The sequence below is a fragment of the Leptonotus elevatus genome, chromosome 1 (genome assembly GCF_054856555.1).
Source record: "Leptonotus elevatus isolate MCC_2025b chromosome 1, RoL_Lele_1.0, whole genome shotgun sequence".
Classification (NCBI taxonomy): Eukaryota; Metazoa; Chordata; class Actinopteri; order Syngnathiformes; family Syngnathidae; genus Leptonotus; species Leptonotus elevatus.
Window position 1 is genome coordinate 52,479,571 of NC_141239.1, and position 19,883 is coordinate 52,499,453.

Here is a 19,883-nt window from a genome sequence, read left to right on the forward strand (position 1 = left end):
TCTCGATTGACGTGTGCGTGTGGGGATTTCCGTGCTGTTTCATTACCGCCACCTGGCGGTCGAGAGGGACGAAATAGAACTGTTTTTTTTTTATAATGTGAGAGAAAGAAAATTGCTGTGTGTGCATAATGCTCCTTTAACGTGTAGTGTACTTGAGCAGATGTCACGATGCTACTTATAGTATCAAGACTGACCAGTGAGAGCATGGCACCTCATGTCAACCTAACTGACAAAAATGAAGAAATAGTGGGACTGTAGTAGGCGAAGTATAACAAGTTAAGACAACTATTAGCTTGTCTGGCAACTACATTACGATTGCAAAGTGACTTTGAAGGCGCGTTACTTTATTCAAATACTCAACATGGCGATCATGTCGGTTCACATCATAATCATGGAGTCCATGGATCAGCCAAACTTAGGAATGACCGCATAAGGATTTGTGAATTAAAATATTGAAATGGTTAACAGTATAATTTATGATTTACTGTTAACACGTCCCACACCAACGGATAATCAGTCAAAATAATCCTTCAGAGACACCTCATAATCAGGCCTTTGCTAAACTTTGATAGGGAAGGGAGGGGAAATGCACAATCTGGCTTGATTGATTTAGATACGACATCAGTGAGCACATTTGGATGAATGGACAAACATTCCCCAGGACACGCTCCGACATGTACAAACATTTTCCCAGAAGAGTGGAAAAAGGTTTTGGAAATATTTCTTCAGGCTAGGGCTGGGCGATATGGTCAAAAAATAACATCTAAAAAAAAAATCTGGTCATTCAGGACAATTATGATTTGAATTGATTTGATTTTAATCTAATAAACCCAACAAATATGTATTTAAAGGTTTCATTTATACCAAAATAATTCCTGTGAAATTTTTTCAGTCAACAATAATGTATATTTATTTTTAAATCAGTTTTAACATAAACTTAACATTCGTAGTTTGTGCCTAAATGCCACAATTAAGTTGTTGGTAGCTATTGCAAATATGTCTTTTAAAATTGCAACTCACAATAACATTTGAATGTAACAGAACATAAGAACAGCTTTTAATAATCTAGAAAACAAAATTTGATTTCACGATTTAGCAAATTTTCAACGAATCCATTTTTAAAATGATGATTAATCGAATTAATTTGGTTTATTGCCTCGCCCTAATTAGAGTCATTCTTTAGGCAGAGATGGTTAAAATGAAAAGTTGTCTAACAAAAAGCCTCACTTCATAGCCACCACACTTCTGGCTTAAGTCCTAACTTGTTTAGTGTCAACCATAATGTTGTGGTTTTCGAGCTAACCTCCAACCTTAAGTAAGGGGCCACTATGGTTGACAGTGACCAGGCATTCCAGCTTGTCCAAGAGCCAATTCAAGCCCTTGTGGCTCATATTGGCTTATGTCTATTTACTAACATCTATATTTATACAGAAGTTGGCCATGACTATATATAGTAATCATATGGCTATAAACAAAAAAACAAAAAAACGCTACTTGCATTCAAGGGAAAAATCAGTGATGATAAGCCTTTGGACTTCTGTGGTAGGTCATCAATTGACACGGAGCTACATTGGACCCCAAATACAAAATCTGAAATAAAATTAAAACAAATAATAATCTACACTACAGTCAAGACAGAAAGACTTGCAGCTGGAATGTGCTTTAGAAAACCTTTGGTGTAGACATCTGCACAGCAATAAACTATTAGAGAACTTAGAGTAGTTAATGGGCATTTTTCCAATGCAATATAAATCTGCAGACAGGGGATGAAAATGTGATATATTGTAGGAGTAGCACTAATACAAAAAATAAATAAATGTTGGAATGGTCCCAATTTAAGTTGAACACAGATGATTACAGGAACAACTTTGACTCTGTGTTTATTGCCCCAGGTTTGACATTTTTAACGGACAGAAGGCCATTGAGAGACTGAATAAGTCCAGGGCATCTAAACTGCTAAGCTCAATTAAGTCATCTCAATGTTGTGTACAAAAGCGGTCCTATGCACAAGATTTCTTATCAGATATCGGATCAGAGATGTTGGACACAGTGAAGCCATTGAAATGATCGACAATGTAAGTTACCTTCATGAGAACTGATTCAGACAGTTTTTCTCTGTTGACAATCTTTATGGCCACTTTCTGTCCGGTTATACAGTGGACACCTAACTTCACCAGTCCTGAAACACAGACAGGGGTACACGGGTAAAGGTCAACATGAAGACTAACGACACCAGGAAGCCAGAGAACCTGCTAACCGCCAGTCCAATGTTTTTCCCGGGATGACATACAGCCTAATTCCTTAACATAGCTAATTTGAGTCAGAGTTTTTAATTTGTTTGGGTCTTTTTTTAGACAATTTTTGACCAGAAGAGGGTAATATAAAGGAGAGAAACGTTATAGAAGCATGTTTTTAAAACTCTAAATAAAACACTGTGTGAGTGAGTCAAGCCATTTAAAAATACAAATACTGAATTGAACAGTTTTTAGTTGTTTGGCAGTGACACTTGGGACATGAGTGTGGCTAATCAATATGGGTTGTGTATATCCATAGTGTGGTGCAAGAGATGACATACATCCACAATACCGAGTGTTTCTAATGCCTCTAATACCTTATTCAACTATTTTTAGAGGGGGAACATTTCTCAGTGCGATGCAATGCAATGCAGTTACTAATGCATTTTATCTATCCATCTTCGCGCTTGTCCTCATTAGGGACCTTAAGGTATTGGAGCAGAGATCATAGGTGACTCCGGGGTGGGGTAGGCCTACACTCTGGACTAGACTGGGCACATGTACACAAACACCCATTCACACCATCAATACCCATGGGCAATTTAGAGACTTAAGTTAGTTTAACAGTCGCACCCAGAGGCACATGGAAAGCATGCATTGTAAACTATACACAGGAGATTCGAACCCAGAACGTAGAAATAAAGGCAGACATGCTGTATATATAAAGTAAACCGCTTGCCCACCATGCTGCCGCAGACAGCCACTATAAATAGTTGCTGTAGCATATACTGCCAATTCAGTTAAGCCATACCAGTGTACATCCAAATGAAATCGTGTTACATTATGTGGGTGTACCTAATGAATTGACTATTTCTAAACAAGGAAGTAAGTGGTTGCAGCATTGACAGACGAAACTACAGTAAGGAAATTCCTACCAGTCTGTCCCTTCCCGAGGGTCTTCTCCAGCCGGTAAGGCCCCACATACTGATTGGACTGGCCCAGTTCTTTGCTGCTCATCTTTCCCGACATTGCAGGGGGGAAATTGCCAGTTTCAAACCAGACGAATCAAGAGAGCTGTGGGCCCGTTTGGACTCGCAATGCAGCAAGGCTCATCCCAAGAGACTTTGGCGTCGGAGGTGGTCGTGATCTAACGCCGGGCCCCGCAGGCTACTCCCATTCACTTGCTTGTCGTGTCGCCTCCAAGCCCGCCCCCACCCAAAAATAAATAAAATAAACTATAGTCTAAACTAGTAAGAAATCATTGTGGGCTTTTGCTGAGATGAGCGACGTTTACGTAGAAAAACGTGGAGATCAGAGGAGGATGACGTGACGGTGGAAGTGCTCACAAAATGTGAATAGCCACCCCACTCCCTGTTATAAATGACTGCTCCTTATTTCAGTGCGTGCGTTTGTACTAAAGTGGTGCAGATCTTACTCAGACGTGAACAGGAAGACTAACAGATTGATTTCTGGAAGTGCAGAGTCTCAAATATCCCAAGTCAGAATGCAATCCATGCCTTGATCGATACAGGGACCCCCCCTCCTCTCTCCTAATGTCAAAAATACATTTCCGAATCCGCCTTGTGTGTTCTTCCCTAAAGCCTCGATGGCTTCTGTCTTCATGTGCTCATTCGACGTTAGTCCAGATAATCGTCTATTATCACAGCAGCATCAGCATCCAGAATGGCTTTTCCAATATCCGGTACACACTTTGGCTCACCCCCTCCTCGGCCCTGCATCAGGAAATAGAGGAAGAAGGATGAGGGCGGGGGGGAGCGTCAAAGAGGCGCGGACAGGCCGGTCCAGACAAGGCAAACCCGCCCTGGTTCCCAACGGAGATGTGCGGTGTTTGGATCAGGAGAACCGGGAAAAGTGCAGTCGCCGGTTACGTTTGTTCCAGGAAGCCCGAATAAGCGGCATCCTCGGTTCAGATGGGCTGACGGATTGCACACCTCTCCCGTCTCCCTCCCCGGCCGACCGTGCCCATCCTATGCCCGCATCTCCTCCTACTCACAACCGAAAAATAAAACCGCACAAAAAGCTCACTTAGGAGGAAGAAGGAGATGTTTCAGAAGTTGCTCATCTCGGACGGGATGGCCTTCATGCAGCACTCTGCAGTCCGGAACGGTCCCCCTCTCTTTAGTCCTCCTCCCCTCCTGCATCCCCTCTATTCATTCAATACGATCAGCATCAGCATCCGGGTTCCGCTTTCCCCCTCCCCTCTCTCCCTCCCGTCCCCTCCTCCATCGCTCTCTCTCCCTTTCTCTTTCTCTTGCCTCCACCCCTTCTCTTTTTATTGTATTTTATTTTTTCACTACAACAAAGTTGCATTCAATACAGGTAGCTGCAACTACTGCACAGCAGAGAGCATTTAAATTCAATTTCAAATTGATGCACAGTAAACCTAATCCTAGAATCCCAGATGAGTGCCCTATACTGCCAGCCCCAATCTTGGATTTAAAATAATAATAATAATATAAAGGCTATATATTCATGGGAATGTATATCTTTAAAAAAAAAAAATAATAGCTATAAAAGTGGTGACAAGGTAATAGAATAACATCATTTATACATTAAATATATTTATCTATATGCGTAATATATATTGTTGTTATTACATATTCTTTAAATAAAAAAATATCTACATTTTGTATTTCCGTTTTTTTTTTAATTCCCTCTGCTATAATCATTCTGAACACCTCAACACCTTAGAAAATAACACTTTGTAACATGTATTAGTTATTTGTTTTTATGTGTGTTTTGAATGTGAAATGTGTCTGGATGGGAATGTGTTTGAGAGCCTAGTTGAAGAAGAATTTCTGTCACCATTTGTGTCAGACAATAAAGTATTGTATTCTATGCTAGTATTGTAATTATATTCTATTCTAATGGTTAATAATTTGGGAAAGCTGGTGCAGCGGTTACCAGTTTGATTTCCCATCCACTGCCCCAATAAATTAAGGCTATGCAACCATTACAGTTCCCTAACCTCAAATACAAACATAAACAAATAAATAAATAAAATGGATGGGCTGTGTCAGGAAATCACAAATACGTGGTTTATAATTTCATTCATATTAATAGACAACATTTATGCCAGTGGAAGATAGTGCTTCCTATTTTATACTCCATGTTAGTAGGAGGCAGCATACAAAGTGTAAGTGGCCAGAAATAACATCTTCAACCCACATCTTTTAGAGAAGACACTTTTATCAATCCATTCATTTTATAAACAAATAGGCCACTTTCTTCATGGTTACAGGGAAAAGCCATTGTTTTAGAGAAAAATGGGTTGAAGGGACACATTTTTTAAAATCTCATTTGGCATGTTGGTGTCACTTCCCATCACAGGTCCACAGGTGAGCTGTGTTATTACTGTAATTGAGGTTCACATTATGATGTCTATTTGTTGGTTGAAAAAAAGTCTGCTTGTTGGTTTGCAAATATTTCATCTTAAAAAAAAAATCTTAAAATGAGTGCTGTCAGCTTACTAAAGTGTTTCATATCTAACAGTGTTTATGAGTTATTTTATTTCTTTATTTTTCTTGTCATGCTTTGGCTTTCGACTCAGCATTGTTTTTGCATTTTATTGTATTTGAATTATATAGTGGTATTTTACTTTACGGCACTTTGCATGCAGCTAAAGTTGTTTTTAAACTGCTCTATAAATAAAGTTGAGTTGGGTTCTTTTATTGCATGTCCATGTCCATGCATGTGAGGGTTAAAAACATATATGCAAGAGTAGGCCTTCTTAGCCTAATGTTTAAAAAAAGAAAAGAAAAAAAAGTGTTCCTTTATGTACTATTTAAAAGCTACTCAACACATGACAAAGGAGCTGCTTCTTGGGTGAAATATACAAAGTGGCCACAGGGTGGTACTGTTATGACTACATTTCTTTAAACGACAGAAGTAATCATTTGTACTTAATACACGCAGCAATCGCAACATTGTGCACAGCTGTGCAGTGTGGTAATGCAGTTTTGATTGTCATTGTCACAGATGTGTTTGTTTATCAATGTGCTTGTCGATTGTTGTGATGTTAGACTGCACTGCATCACTCTATTTTATTTTGTGACAATACGAATCATTGTTTGGTATGTTTATCTCTTAGTTTGATGGTTGCATGTTCAGTGCCTGTCTAATTTTTTCCTGTGTTGTTCAATACTAGTGAGTGGTGAGGTGCACTTGTGCAAGGCATTGACCCCTTCCTCCAAACGCAGGATGCCACTCACTCTGACACCTCTCCTTGAATGCTTGCATGTGTGTGATTCGGTTCTCTGTGAGCGTGTGGGCTACAAAATTTACAGCAAAATGTTTTTTTCCCTTTGGGAAATTATAACTTGTATAATAAAAAAAAAAAAAAAAATTTGATTCAATGTGTCATGTGATGACAGGACTTTCACCCGACACCCCCCTTGAACCACTTTGCACCTGTTAACATTAGCCATACATAACATACTGTACATACAGACAGTACGCGGTCATGCAGCATAAAGTTCAAACATACAGACACGTGTGGAGTTACAAAACATGTGAGCCATAATTGGACACTATACAGTGCAGGTAAAAAAACCAAAAAAAAAGACCAAAGACTTTGGTGAGTGAGAGGCGATTGGTCAATGTGTCTGGGAGGTGGTCATGTCAGCCATTGAAATGGGATTTAGAGGCTTTACTGACTGCTAGAAATGTGCAAAGTCTACACTCCACTCGGTGTCAATGGAGCTGTAAAATAAACTACTGAGCCCACAATAGAGGTGACAGAGAGAAACTCCCAAGAGGGCTTTCTAAAATTCAAAATTCAAACTAGTTGCTAGAGAGCTACAAGACTGTATCCTGATGACTGTTGAGGTGCCCTTGAGCAGGGCACTAAACTCAAACTCTAACTCAAGAGAGACTATTTGCCTCCCCAAGCATATGACTTTACACTTTTTCCTTCACAAAATATACACCAGAGTGTAAGAGTATCAATTCCTTTTCTATAGGGCTTGTCCTCATTAGGATTGTGGATGAGCTCGGAGCCCATCAGCACTCACCCAGCTGGCTTTGGGCAGTACATCCTGGACTGGACTGACAAATGCGAAGAAACCTTTTAGACAGAATCATGTTCCAACTGTCTGCATGAAAGCAAAGAACAGCAGACTATTCTGGGAACGAGTCGGTGTGAGGCCAAAAGAGTCTCTGGAGTTTGAAAGGGTAGCAAAGCAACAGCTGATCATATTGCTGTCTGCGTGTGTTTGAACTGTAGGCTTATGTGTGTGTAAGTGTAGACAGGGGCCTCCCTCAAAACCATTTACCAATTAAATGCTGACCCGGGTGCTCCGTGTATTCTTCTTCTTTATTTAATCAGTGTGCAGTGTGGTGTTTCCTGCCAACAACTGTTCACAACAGTGACATGCTGTGCATTTCTGCCTGGCCCATAAGTAAGGACTAGAGTGAATTAAACCACGGTGTAAATATTAATATTATTACACTGTAATTCAAGAAACTACCAAAAATACGAAAAAAGGCGATGTAACAGCAAGCAACTATGAGGACAATTTTGAAATGTTATTGGATGAACAAGCAGTTCCATTGTTAAGAAAAAGTAAATAATATAAAGAAATAATAGAATTTATGCTGTAAATCTTAGTGATTCTGATATGTATATCTGCCCATCTTTCCGCACAGGCAGCATGGGTGACAGTGATCAACCAATACACTTCTGAGTCTTCCAGTCTCTGTATTTCTTTTACAATCTGCTGATGACACAAGCTCAGTGGCTTTGAGAACTTCCTGTTTGAAGCATGGAATCAGTGAGATGCGGTCGACCAATTGTTAGGCGTCGTCTCGGTCTTATCGTGTGTCATAATGTGAAAAAGATCATAAGGATTGCTTGAATACTGCAGAGGTGGAAAATCCAGGTCCAGAAAGTAAAAACCCTGCCACAGTTTGGCTTTAGCCCTTATCGGTAATTGTTTCCGTTGTTGTGCTATAGCTAGCAGGTAAACAAGCACCATGGGAGCTAGCTAGGGGCTAAAGCCAAACTGTGGTAGGGTTTTTACTTTTTGGACCTGGATTTGCCACCTCTGGAATACTGCACATCAATTCATGGATCAAATACATGTTGTGAATTTTGCCGTTCAGCCACTTGTTAGAGAACAGGAAGTTGCGCAATAAGTACTGAAACATTTATTTTGTATACCAATCATTTTATATCTTTATTTCCATTGATAGTATTTATTTCAAGTTAAGAATGTACCTTTACATGACTAGCCATTAGTTCTCTGGAAGTATCAACAAGTCAATGCACCATACATCAGTCATAGAGGGAGAGGGAATGGCGGAAGACTGAAGGACATTAGTAAAGGGTTCTAACAGGGGAGGGAGGGAGGACAGAGGAGACTGGTTACTGCTGCCAGGTCCCAAACTCAGCTCGAATCAACACAGTGCTAGTGACACCGTGTTCATGGTCGTTGTTGTTGCCAATCAGTCCTGTGCTGGTGTGCAGAAGGGAATGCTGGGAACTCGGAGGACTTAGTGCAGTGGACCTACAAGACAGGAAGAAGAGGTGAAATGAAAGGCGGTGAAGATAAGAGACCAGCAATGAGCTGAGGATGTACCAGCAAACACACAGTAATGTTGCATTTTTAAGAAAAATATCACAAAACATAACACCATATTACTTGTATTATTAATTGAATTTAGTGGTGGAGCCACTCACATGCTTATAACAGTATGTATACAGTAGTGTTAATATTCAAAGTTCTTATTGGCATTTGAGTCCAAAAGAAACTTTCTTTTAAAAGGGTGCAAATGTGTCATCAGTCTAATGCACCCATACCCATGACTTGTGTGTGTGTGTGTGTCTTTTTAACTTTATTCTTCGCTAAATATTTAAAAAAACATTTGAACCTGTGTTCATTTTTTTGACCTGTAACTGTCCAGGAGCGGAGATGACATCAAGGTCAAGTTACAAAAATGAGCTTCGGCTTCATCAGAAGATACAGTTCACAGTAAATTATCTTTGTATTTGATCATTTCCTTTAAAGGGATACATTTAGTCATTTTAAACATAATGATACTATTTGGTCTATAACTAATTTGATAACTTAATTATTCTTCATGTACAATTAATACTTTTAAGACCACATTTTGCCACTTGCTGTCAACTGGAAGTGGCATCACGTGTGCTCAGGCAACAGCCAATCACAGCTCATCTGTTTTTTGAAGCTGCGGTAACTATGATGTCATTTTCAGTTGAAAGCAATTTCAAAATGGCTGTCCCCTGAGACGGATAGAAATGGGTGGCTTTTGCTGCTTAACTCATAATCCACAAACACAATATTAATCAGAATGTCATCTTTATTGTTACATTTATATGGGCTAAATTCCCCTTTAATGTTTTTCTTTTTTTTTTCCAATGTAGGAGATAACCTTATTCAGGTAATACGCCCGTTTCCTGTCCAAATTTCAGTGACCCCAAACAAGGCCTGAGGTTGAAATGCTTACATTTGAGGTTTGGATGGCAACTCTTGGCTCATGATGTCCCCTCAGTAGCACTCTTCACACAAGCATCAAAGGCCTCTAGGAGGTCTTTGCATGCTTCTACTCCCTTCTCCGCCACACTGAAAGACAAATAGACACATATTGAGACATGAATCCATACGAGATTCTCAATTTTATATCAAATATGGACAACCAGCACATTCTGCAAGTAATGGAACCTGGGGTCAATTACAATACAAGTAGCACACAATGAATACCAGTGAGCAGGATTAAGATCTGTTGCCAAAACAGTTCCGTTGTTTCATGTACTAACAGATGAAGTAAACTGGAAAAAAAAAACAGTCCAGGAACCACCTGCACAAACTGTGCTTATCCCATTCAGGCTGACAACAACATGGACTGGGCCAGCCAACCAAAGGCACACACCTACATTCACATCTTGTGACATACATGCTCATACAGATAGATAACCGTTTCAGAGAGAGAGAGAGAGAGAGGGAGGGAGAGAGAGAAAAAGAGAGAGAGAGAAAGAGAGATAGAGAAAGAGAGAAAGAGAAAGAACGAGAGAGAGAGAGAGAGAGAGAGAGAGAGAGTGTTATTTCAGACTCCCATGCAGCAGCAGCAGCAAAGTCTCCATCCGACACTGCCAAAGTGCATTAGGGTGATGGAGCAAGAGAAGGGGGTAGGGTAGTGGGAGGAGTTATAAATACAAAAGAAAATGTGTGGATGGACCCATCTGTTTGCCGGGACACAGCAAAGGAGGGGCTGAGGGAGGAAGGCCGATTGCGTGATGATGGGACGATGACAAGACACGCAGGTAGAAGAAGGCTGAGCTTAGAGGGGCAGGGGTCACATGATTTGAATGTCATCGGTTAGTTCTTCCCACCCATTCATGACATTAGTACATTATGTCTAAGTTAGAATTTTCACAGAAGTGCATTTAGTGTTTGAATACATTTATAAGTGTGTGTGTCTACTAATACACCGAACAGTGACAACATTTGAACAACTTCTTCAATTCAATGAGATCCAATATTAAAGCCGATTCAACTATTCTGCCTTTATAATGCTCTCAGAGGTTGTTACTTAGACATATTATTTAACACACATGTTTATTGGTGTTGATGTAGTTTGCGCTGGTGTAGTATTGCAGTTAGCACATTTTCTGATCAATGTAACACTGGGCCAACTCTTATACAAGATATGTAGAAATGCAATTCAAACTGAGAGAAGCCTCAAAAAGTACTGTAAGTAGTGTTTAGCTTGTGCTTTATTGATCCTTTTTACATATTGATAGATTTAATGAAAGTATAATTAATATTTTTAAAATGTATATATTTTACTATAAAATAATATATATTAGTAAATTAATCACTTCTTATCACAAGTGAAATAATTGTATAAACTAAGCTGTTTTTTAAATTTGGTATAATGCCAAAATCTGAGCAAAGCCATTATTTATACAAAAAGCAAGTATCCATAAGAAGTAATTACTGCCATATGAATTACCAGAATATAAAATCCCCTGCAGATTTTACTGCACTCTAAAAAGAGAATTGTTGACCAACCTAATAAAATTGCTTCAAGTGGTAACACACGATTGAATTAAGTTAATCCAAAGTGAATATATTAAGTTTAATGAACTCATAATGAATTAATCTTAATATAGACACTTTGAATTAACTTAATTAACTTCATATATCACATTGGATTGATTCAATTCAATCGCGTGTTACCACTTGAAGCAACTTTATTAAATTGGTCAACAATTTTCTCTTTAATCTTAAATTGGTTCACAATTCACTTTTTAGAGTGTGCATCCATAAAAATTGAATTTAAAATTTGCCCATTAATTTACTCAATAATAAATATACCTGTATTGTACACATACTCTATTATGTCAACCAAAATTGAGCATTATGATCTTTGTAGAGGCACATTTTTATGTCAATGGAAAAAAACTACATTAATACATTCAAACTAAATAAAATGCACTCAATCTGACTGCTGGTTTGTTCTGTGGCGGGCTGCCTGTGCGTGATGCAACATGCAGCTGGTCGCTGCAGCTTATCACTCAGCATTTTACAATGCCAGGAGGCTGCTGAAAGCGGTGGGCGCTATGTGTGTCATGAAGGACGTAGAAAGGGCTGAGATTACATCAGATGAGGGATTAATGTGTGTGCGTGTGTGTGTATATGGGATGATGATGTGTTATCAACTAAACCAGTTTCTGATTATTTGTAATTTAAAAAAATATGGCTGATAAGGAGGAGACGCCCAGATGAATATTAGGATGACTTTGGTAAGATCTCTAGAAATCATAAAAATAAAACATTATACTAAGAGTTTAGCCCTGTTTGTGTGAAAATAGTAGGTGTGTGTGTGTGCGTGCGTGGGGGTGCGTGCGTGCGTGTGTGTGTGTGTGTATTACAGGAAAGGAGGCGGAGACGATGACATCACCACCAGGAGCCATCACACAATGTCCCGAGGGAGCGTACTCACACTGTTAAGGAAGGTCATATTACAGGGTCAAGAGGCAAAGCTGGATTGTCAACCAATGACCTGCACCAGCTCAAACGGATTACTATGGGTTCAACCCAGAGTGAATATCGATATTAGTTTTTCATAATTACGAGGATGCATTAGATACATCCGGTCATCGCTGCGGCCGTGTGATGGCGTCCTCCTGTCTGTCACAAAAGACGGCTGAATTATTTAGAATGATCGTCTTGTAGTTTGTCTTGTGGGACTGACATGCATTATAGATCGCTTGGCAGGTGCAGCAGAAACAAATAATGTAGAACATTAGTCAAATGAGTGATGTTCGGATACACTTATGAGTCAGACACACAATATAATATGAGCTCTAGTAAAAATTAAAATAAAGTTCACTTTTGAGTGACACTGCCAAAGAGAAATTAATGTAATATTTTGTTATTGGGATTGTAGTTTGTCGTAGTGCAGAACTGCACTACATGATACTGAGATTTCTGTTGTAAATAGATTAATGTTACAGTACGTCTGCGCAATAATCAGCAAATTGGAAACATATTTTTAAAAAATTGGGGGGGGGGGGGGGAGTCAAATTAACCTGTGCACGTGTAGCTAATTTTGTCTGGCTCATGTAAATTCGTTAACTAGACGTTAATAACATTACAGCTGAATGTTTGTAATACAATATAACAGCAAGAAGTTATTTTGATTACCCCGAGGTCGCAGTATGAACTTGCTCATTTTTTTGAGCTTGCAATCAGGCAGGTGTAAGATGTTTCATGACATCGACAAAACTTTTGCACAGTGCACTCATATTACTAACTTATGCTGAGTCACCGAATTCCATATTGGTAAATAGTAAAAATTAGGGTGTATGACTAAACATGCATCTGCAGTCAATCAGTAACGCCTAACGGGAGATTGTGTGTGCGTCCGTGTGTGTACACGTTTAGAGAGTAAAGGGTAAAGCAGGGGGTGGGTCTCTTTTGGTCTTATGGAAGGACCCAAAGTCTAAAAGCACCAACTTGCATGCTATCTATTAGATGTTTGCAACACACAGCTACTGCTCACTGTATATATTAAAAAATAGTTCACCTGTCACATGCTGTATATCCACATGGACTGGATTATTACTGATTTTGTATTTTCACTCTATTAACACCACTTAAATGGGAAGTCACCCCAAAAATATTCTGTACAATAATATGTTCTACACGGCCCCACTAGTTTTTAATATTGCATTTGTGGAATATAAAAAAATGCTGCAAAATCCACTTGTTTTGAACCATGTCAGGGGGCGGCCATTTTGCCACTTGCTGTCGACTGAAAATGATATCACAGTTGCTCAGAGCTCAGGAAACGAGCACTCACAGCTCAGCTTGTGAATGTCAAACTCGACCACACTCAGAAAACAGCTGATTGGTCGTTACCTGTGACCTGAGCAATATGATGTCATTTTCAGTCGACAGCAAGTGGCAAAATGGCCGCCCCCTGACATGGATAAAATTGAGTGGATTTTGCAGCATTTTTTCCCATATTCTACAAACACAATATAAATCACAATGCTGTGTTTAGACTAGTGGGGCTGCGTAGAACATAAAACATATTTAAAGAAAAGTTTTGGGTTGACTTACTCTTTAATGCACTTTGTATTCTACATTTTCCCATGTGACCTTGACAAGGTCGCACATAGAGTCCAGACCAACCAGCATTGAAAGTGCGAAATTCTCTTTAGAAAACCCGTTAGTGACAATGTATAACAATTATAAAGAGATGCCTAATGCCACATTATGTAATGTCACTACGTCATTGACATTTTGCTTACGTGGTGATCCTGAGTAAAAAAAGCTGGTGTCAGGTAGTAAGTTGATATATAGTTGAGAACATGTCATGTTATCCTGCACACACGGTCCCACTCTGACACGCCACGAGTCGTGTCTTTTAAAAGCTGCCATCTATAAATACACAGGAGGCCTGAGTATTGATTACACAGACTGCCATGTTAACTGTGCAAGCTCAGCCCGGAAAGCCCAGTGGAGTGTTCTGACAACTATTAATCTGTCACACGCTCACTTGCCAGCTGCTCATTCATAGATGTGTGTATATATGCAATTGGATTCTAATGTCAACTAATTAACAGACTTGAAATGTTGACTTTAGCATTACATTTCCATTATCATGAAATGGTTATCAGTCAATTTGATTGCTATTAGAACAAAAAGGCAATGAAATGTAAGTTAAATTATCAAATCTTAACAGTCAAATCATTGGGACAAAAATTATCTTTTTTTTTCTAATGGCCATCTAACTTATTGCTGAGCAAGGAGAGGATAGTCTAACAATATTCATCTTGTTGGGCCAACATTTGAACACTACTACTGTGTAAAATGACCCACCACCATTTTCACCTCTGACAGGAGAATAAGCAACAATCATTAACACCCTGAGGAGGGTTGACGACTCCGAGCGATTCTCCCTCACGCACCTGCCAAGACTTTTACAAGCTGCAATAAAATACACTACTTCCACGGTGATCACAATGAGGGGTCAATGTTGTCAGTCTATGTGATAATAGATGATGAATAAAGATGGGAATAAAATATATATACTATTTTGTGTTACAACTAAGACTCTGAATGAGTTGATAAAATGCTTGGTAAAGCCAACCCTCTCCATTCTTATCTGACCAAGTCACACCCCACCGTTACTTTATCATGGCCCGGCACAAGTTAGTGTGAGAATTTAAAAGAACTTCAAATGAACTTACATACAGTTCATTTTCCAGTAATATTTTGACTTGGGCCAAAAATATCTTCATAAAAATGACATATCAAATCGTGAACTTCAGATTTTTTCAAAATGTAATATTAATCTGTCTGATATTATTAATTGGAGGACATATAATTAATTATTATTACGTATTATTAGTAATAATAAGTAATAATAAGTAATAATAAGTAATAATAAGTAATAATAAGTAATAATAATAATAATAATAATAATAATATGCGTCTTTCTTGGCATTCAAGGACACCATACAATATGTTGCAAATATTATATATATATATATATATATACTTAGAAAGTGTATTTTTATTTGCAATATTTATATTTATTGTAGTGTAGACCGTGCGTCCTTGTCAAGGCACCCTCTGACCTCTGAATGACTTTGGTTCATTATGTTCAGTCAGAATCATCATACTGTACACTTTCACTGTTTCAAGGTGCCCACATAACCCTTCAAAGTCCAACAGGTGTTTTCTGCTGGAACCTGTGCAAAAGTTCTAGAGACTGTTTCAAGGTCCCTCTTGAACACTCTTATGACTGTCCCATAAATGTGTGGCCTTTGTTGTTTCACAGTTTCAGGATTCTTATCATGACCACCATTTTCTTGACTTAACACACGCTGGCAAATGTACACACAGGTCAAATATGACCAGTGTACACAAACTTTGTAGCACCCGTTTCAAAAAATGACATTTAAAATACTTGTGTATTTTAAATCACTTAAGGAAAAGTCATCAAATTTCAGGGTGTTATATCAAACTTCAAAATGGCTCAAATTTGACCGGAACAGTATGAGAGGGTTAGAACAAACGTGGATGGTAAGTAGTAGTATGCGTGGGGATCGAGAGGGCTACCCTATGTCACTAAATACTTGTGGCATGGTAGAATTTTGATGGTAATAATTCCTGTTTTCACGAGATCTGTTGCAATCCACATCACACATACGTATAAGGCTACACGTGAAGTGCTGCATTGGGAGTTAGCGTGTTACATCACCACGTCTCGCTTGGTTGCACACATCAGGCATTCTTCTTGTTCGGGGTCATAAATCTTGACCAAAAAATGTTTTAATAATCACAAGCGGTGTTGCTAATTGTTGACACAGTATGATGCAAGAGAAGACAGGCGGCCGAATGCAACTGGATAACGCAAGGCATTGTGGGAAGGGGAGGATAGTGACGTAAGCAGATTCCCAGCCTTCATCCATGCGTACAGATGGGCATCAAACCTCACCCCGCTGTCACATACCATTCATCTCCAAATCATTGTACCCAACATTACGTACCCCGAGTTTTTATGACCTTTACCCCAAGACTCTGCTAAAATGTCACAGTCGGTTAAATGAGAGCTCGGTTTGTGTTGACTTTCAGCGCGACTCACACCGTCCTCTAAAGAGACTCCATTTTAGTATGACGGATTTGAGGACATTCTAAATAAACCCTCGCATTGTTAAAACTGTTTGGAATTTCATTCGTTTTTGAAATTAAAAATGTTAACAAAAATTTTTTCTTAAAACTATTTGAGAAATCACACCTATCATTCATTTTTATTTTATTGCAAAAGTGTTGAAGATGGCAACCCCGGGGTCGCAGTATGAACTTGCCATATAGGTTGCATGATCAAGGTCAGTTCTTGGCTGAAGTATTCAAAGTTGCACATCCATTTTTACATGCATGCATCACTTACCATTTGTCCAGGTCAGCCTTAATACTGGCACATGGAGCAGGAACTGGGGCCTCGGCGGGAGCGGCGGCGGCGGTCTCGGAGTCCGACATGTTTCTGGTGCTGATGGCTAAGTTGATGATGTGAGTCCTGCTCCTGTTCCTGTCCTCCAAACGTCAGCCTGTGGATCCGAGCACCACCAATGGAGGCAGAGAGAGACAGAGAGACAGCGGGGACGCAAGCGAGTAAGTGAAAGGGGAGGGCACACGATAGGAGGTGGGAGGGGACAAAACACGTGAGATGATAGCGTGGGTCAGGGTGGGAGGCTGAGCAGGGGCTTGGGGGGTTTAAAGGTCAGTGACGCAACCTGATATTGTGAGGAAGTTGATTGGCAAACACTTCTGGGAGCTAAAAAGCAAAGAACAGGAAGGGACATTGGGGGCGTTGACGTTTAAAAAAATTATTTTTTAAATATAATTTCAAGGTCATCATATGGTTTGATGAACTAGTTGTTGTCATCCAACACTTTGTTTAATGTTGGAGTACACAATATGGTAGTGCGCCGCCAAGTGGTGACTTCATTCATCACAGCATTTGGAAGCTTGTGGCAATAGACATTCTTCAATTAAGCGAAAAGAAAATGTTCTTGTTAGCAACCAAATTTTGTGTGGACAAACTAAACTTGGGATTGGATATTACAATGTCATTGTAATCATGCACACATGAAAAGCAATGAACATGAGTAACCTTTTGTCCTAGTGTGAACATTTCAAAAACTTTCCAAGGTCACACACAAGAAGATAATGAAAGAGCTTGTGGAGCAAAAGAAGCATAACGGATTTTGCTTAAAATTCATAAACATCTTTTAAAGCAATAGAACAGTGCATGATTGCATAAATTCCACGTCTGATTCTTTAATATGACAACAGTCACTCCTGTGCCCCATGAATGAATATGATTAATTTAAGATCCTGTTTTTAGATTTTAAGGTAGTGTTAATTTTATCAGTCATTTTAAAATTTAGTTTCAACCCCGCTTGTTGGTTGTTATCATAGTTAGTCAAACTCATCCTGTTTTTATTTAGTCCATTGTTAGTGGACTATAAATCTAGCATTTTAGTCTTTATTTTAGCCCAAGAAAACGTAACGTTATTCGTCTAGTTTTAGTAAAAAATAAACTGTCAATGTTTTAGTCTAGTTTTAGTCAGGACAATCATTTTAGACCTGCATATATTTTTTGTTAGCAGATAATGTTGAACATTTAAAATCTAAAACTATTTCACATAAAATTTTCTCTCATCCTTTTGATGAAAAACAACTTGACACACAATTACAGTATGTCAACAAGTGGCTACTATGGCTCCATGCTATAAACTAGTAAATTAGCCAGCATTAGTTAGCAGTCGGATTAACATTATTGTTGGAACGTTATAGCCGTTGGATTAATGTTACATTATAACTATAATTTACTCTTTTTTTTTAACCTTTCACTGTGAATCCACCTCCTGTCTGTCCCATGTTTAACATGTTGCACTCACTATAGCTGCAGATTTGAGACAAAATTTTACAAAATCACGTCATTTTCATCTAGTTTTTGTTCAGGAACTAAAATGTCGATAGATTTTAGTCCACTTTTTATGAAATGAAGTACATTTTTGTCTCGTCTTTATTAGTCGACAAAAAATGCATATTGATTTTGTCCCATTATTCTTTATTAATGAGGGTTTTAGTCTAGTCTAGTTTTAATTCTGTGAAAAATGTGTGTTGATGAAATTAATTGTGTTTAGTTTTCGTTGACGAAATGAACTCTACTTCAAAGTCAATAGTTCTAAAATTCAGTGACGTGCCTGAATGGACAGCTTGAGAGTGATCAAATGTTTCTGTGATGTGGCTGAACTGGCCCTTTAAAAACATAAGGAAAAGTTTAAACGAGCCCCTTTTCTATGACCATACTATGGCCACTTGTGTAATGCTATGTCACAATGCTATTTCATTGTTACACAGATAACTGTGCTTTTTTTAAGACTCAACCAGGCACATTAAGTAGGCTACTATAAATGGTTTGTCATTTGACATAAAACTGAAAAAACTTGGAAGGTTTTCATCCCACATTTCAACAGGTCTAAAAGTTAGACCAACTTGGAAGCTCACAGGTAAAACTGGTTCTTCTTTCTAAATTGTTTTACCTCCGCTTGTGTGTGATTAGCCAGCTGCATCCAAGGTGTCTGTGCTGTTTGCCATGACAATACAAAAGCTCATTCATACACCATAAGAAAACTGTGTGCAGTTTCTAATAATTACATTAGCATCAAATTCCAATTAACTTTTGTACGGGATGCAATGTTCTCTCAGCAACACACTCTCCCTGCTATACTATGAAATCACTTTGTTTGAGTAAAGGCTGCATAAAAATACGTTTTTTAAGCAAAGAGTATACAATATATTTCTTTGCATGAAGTCCATTCCATACCTCTCTGTGTGAGTCCATGTGCCAAGAAAGAACATCATGTACTTTTGGGACTACATGTGGCCTGACTTGACAAACCCAACATAGTAGAGTGAGTGAATGAATAAGAAATGCCACAAATTCCTACCAATGTGCTTGATGGGATGGATGTCTTAGTCCAGTGTTCGATTGTCCAAACGTGTGACCAGGAATCCCCTTCAAATGGCAGCGAGCGGAAGCCTGCAAACTCCTCTGTGTAGAATGTGCTCTTTTTGAAAGGGGGTGTGTTCTTCATGCATGTAGAGTGCGTGTGTTTGCATTTAAAACACCAGTGGGGTGCTGACAGAAAAGAGGAGGGTAGGGAGGGGGGAAAAAGGACTGTCTGCAAGAAAGTGCTCCAAAGGACTAAAACTCAACATTGTTGCTGCTTAACTAACTACATACTGTAGAAGGTATGTCAGAAAAGTTCCAGGACTAGTACCATAAAAGACTACAAACAAAAAGTTTCCCCTCCCTGAAAGTTTGCCATTATCTTTGCAGGATCAGTTTGGGTGAGTAGGTTGTTCCAGCACAAAAATGTCCTTCTCAGCCAGGAACTGTCAGATGCTCAGGATGTTGCAACTGTCAACTCTCAGCTCTTCTCAAGCACTGAACAAAGCAAGAATCTTTTTGTATGTATGCCCATAATGAAAAATGTATATTTTGTGAGATTAGTGCTGGAGCTATTCTGACACACCTCATACATGCACTCAAACACATATTCTCATTTTTGCTTGT

The 19,883-nt window shown here is 38.9% G+C and overlaps 1 protein-coding gene and 1 long non-coding RNA gene across 4 annotated transcripts in view; both read right to left on the minus strand.

Moving 5' to 3' along the window:
* LOC147184593 (serine/threonine-protein kinase BRSK1-like) overlaps positions 1–4,417 on the minus strand; it is a 33,334-nt gene extending 28,917 nt beyond the window's left edge. Inside the window, exons 1-2 of one of the 2 annotated variants that reach the window (XM_086069306.1) lie at positions 3,170–4,417; positions 2,085–2,179 (exon numbers count right to left, since the gene is read on the minus strand). In XM_086069306.1, the coding sequence (XP_085925432.1) occupies positions 2,085–2,179; positions 3,170–3,263 (189 nt within the window). In that variant the 5' untranslated portion in view covers positions 3,264–4,417. The remainder of the gene's footprint in view (positions 1–2,084; positions 2,180–3,169) is intronic. The other variant, XM_086069331.1, reaches the window with a different exon arrangement.
* Positions 4,418–8,401: 3,984 nt separating this feature from the next.
* Positions 8,402–19,413, minus strand: LOC147184594 (uncharacterized). Of its 2 annotated transcripts, XR_015094133.1 has the most exons (4): positions 19,255–19,413; positions 16,686–16,842; positions 9,723–9,838; positions 8,402–8,761 (listed from the first exon to the last, which is right to left on the minus strand). It is a non-coding gene; the product is annotated as an uncharacterized LOC147184594 (long non-coding RNA). The 2 variants fall into 2 exon arrangements; XR_015094132.1 differs by lacking the exon at positions 19,255–19,413 and having other exon boundaries at positions 16,686–16,900.
* Positions 19,414–19,883: the final 470 nt, after the last annotated feature.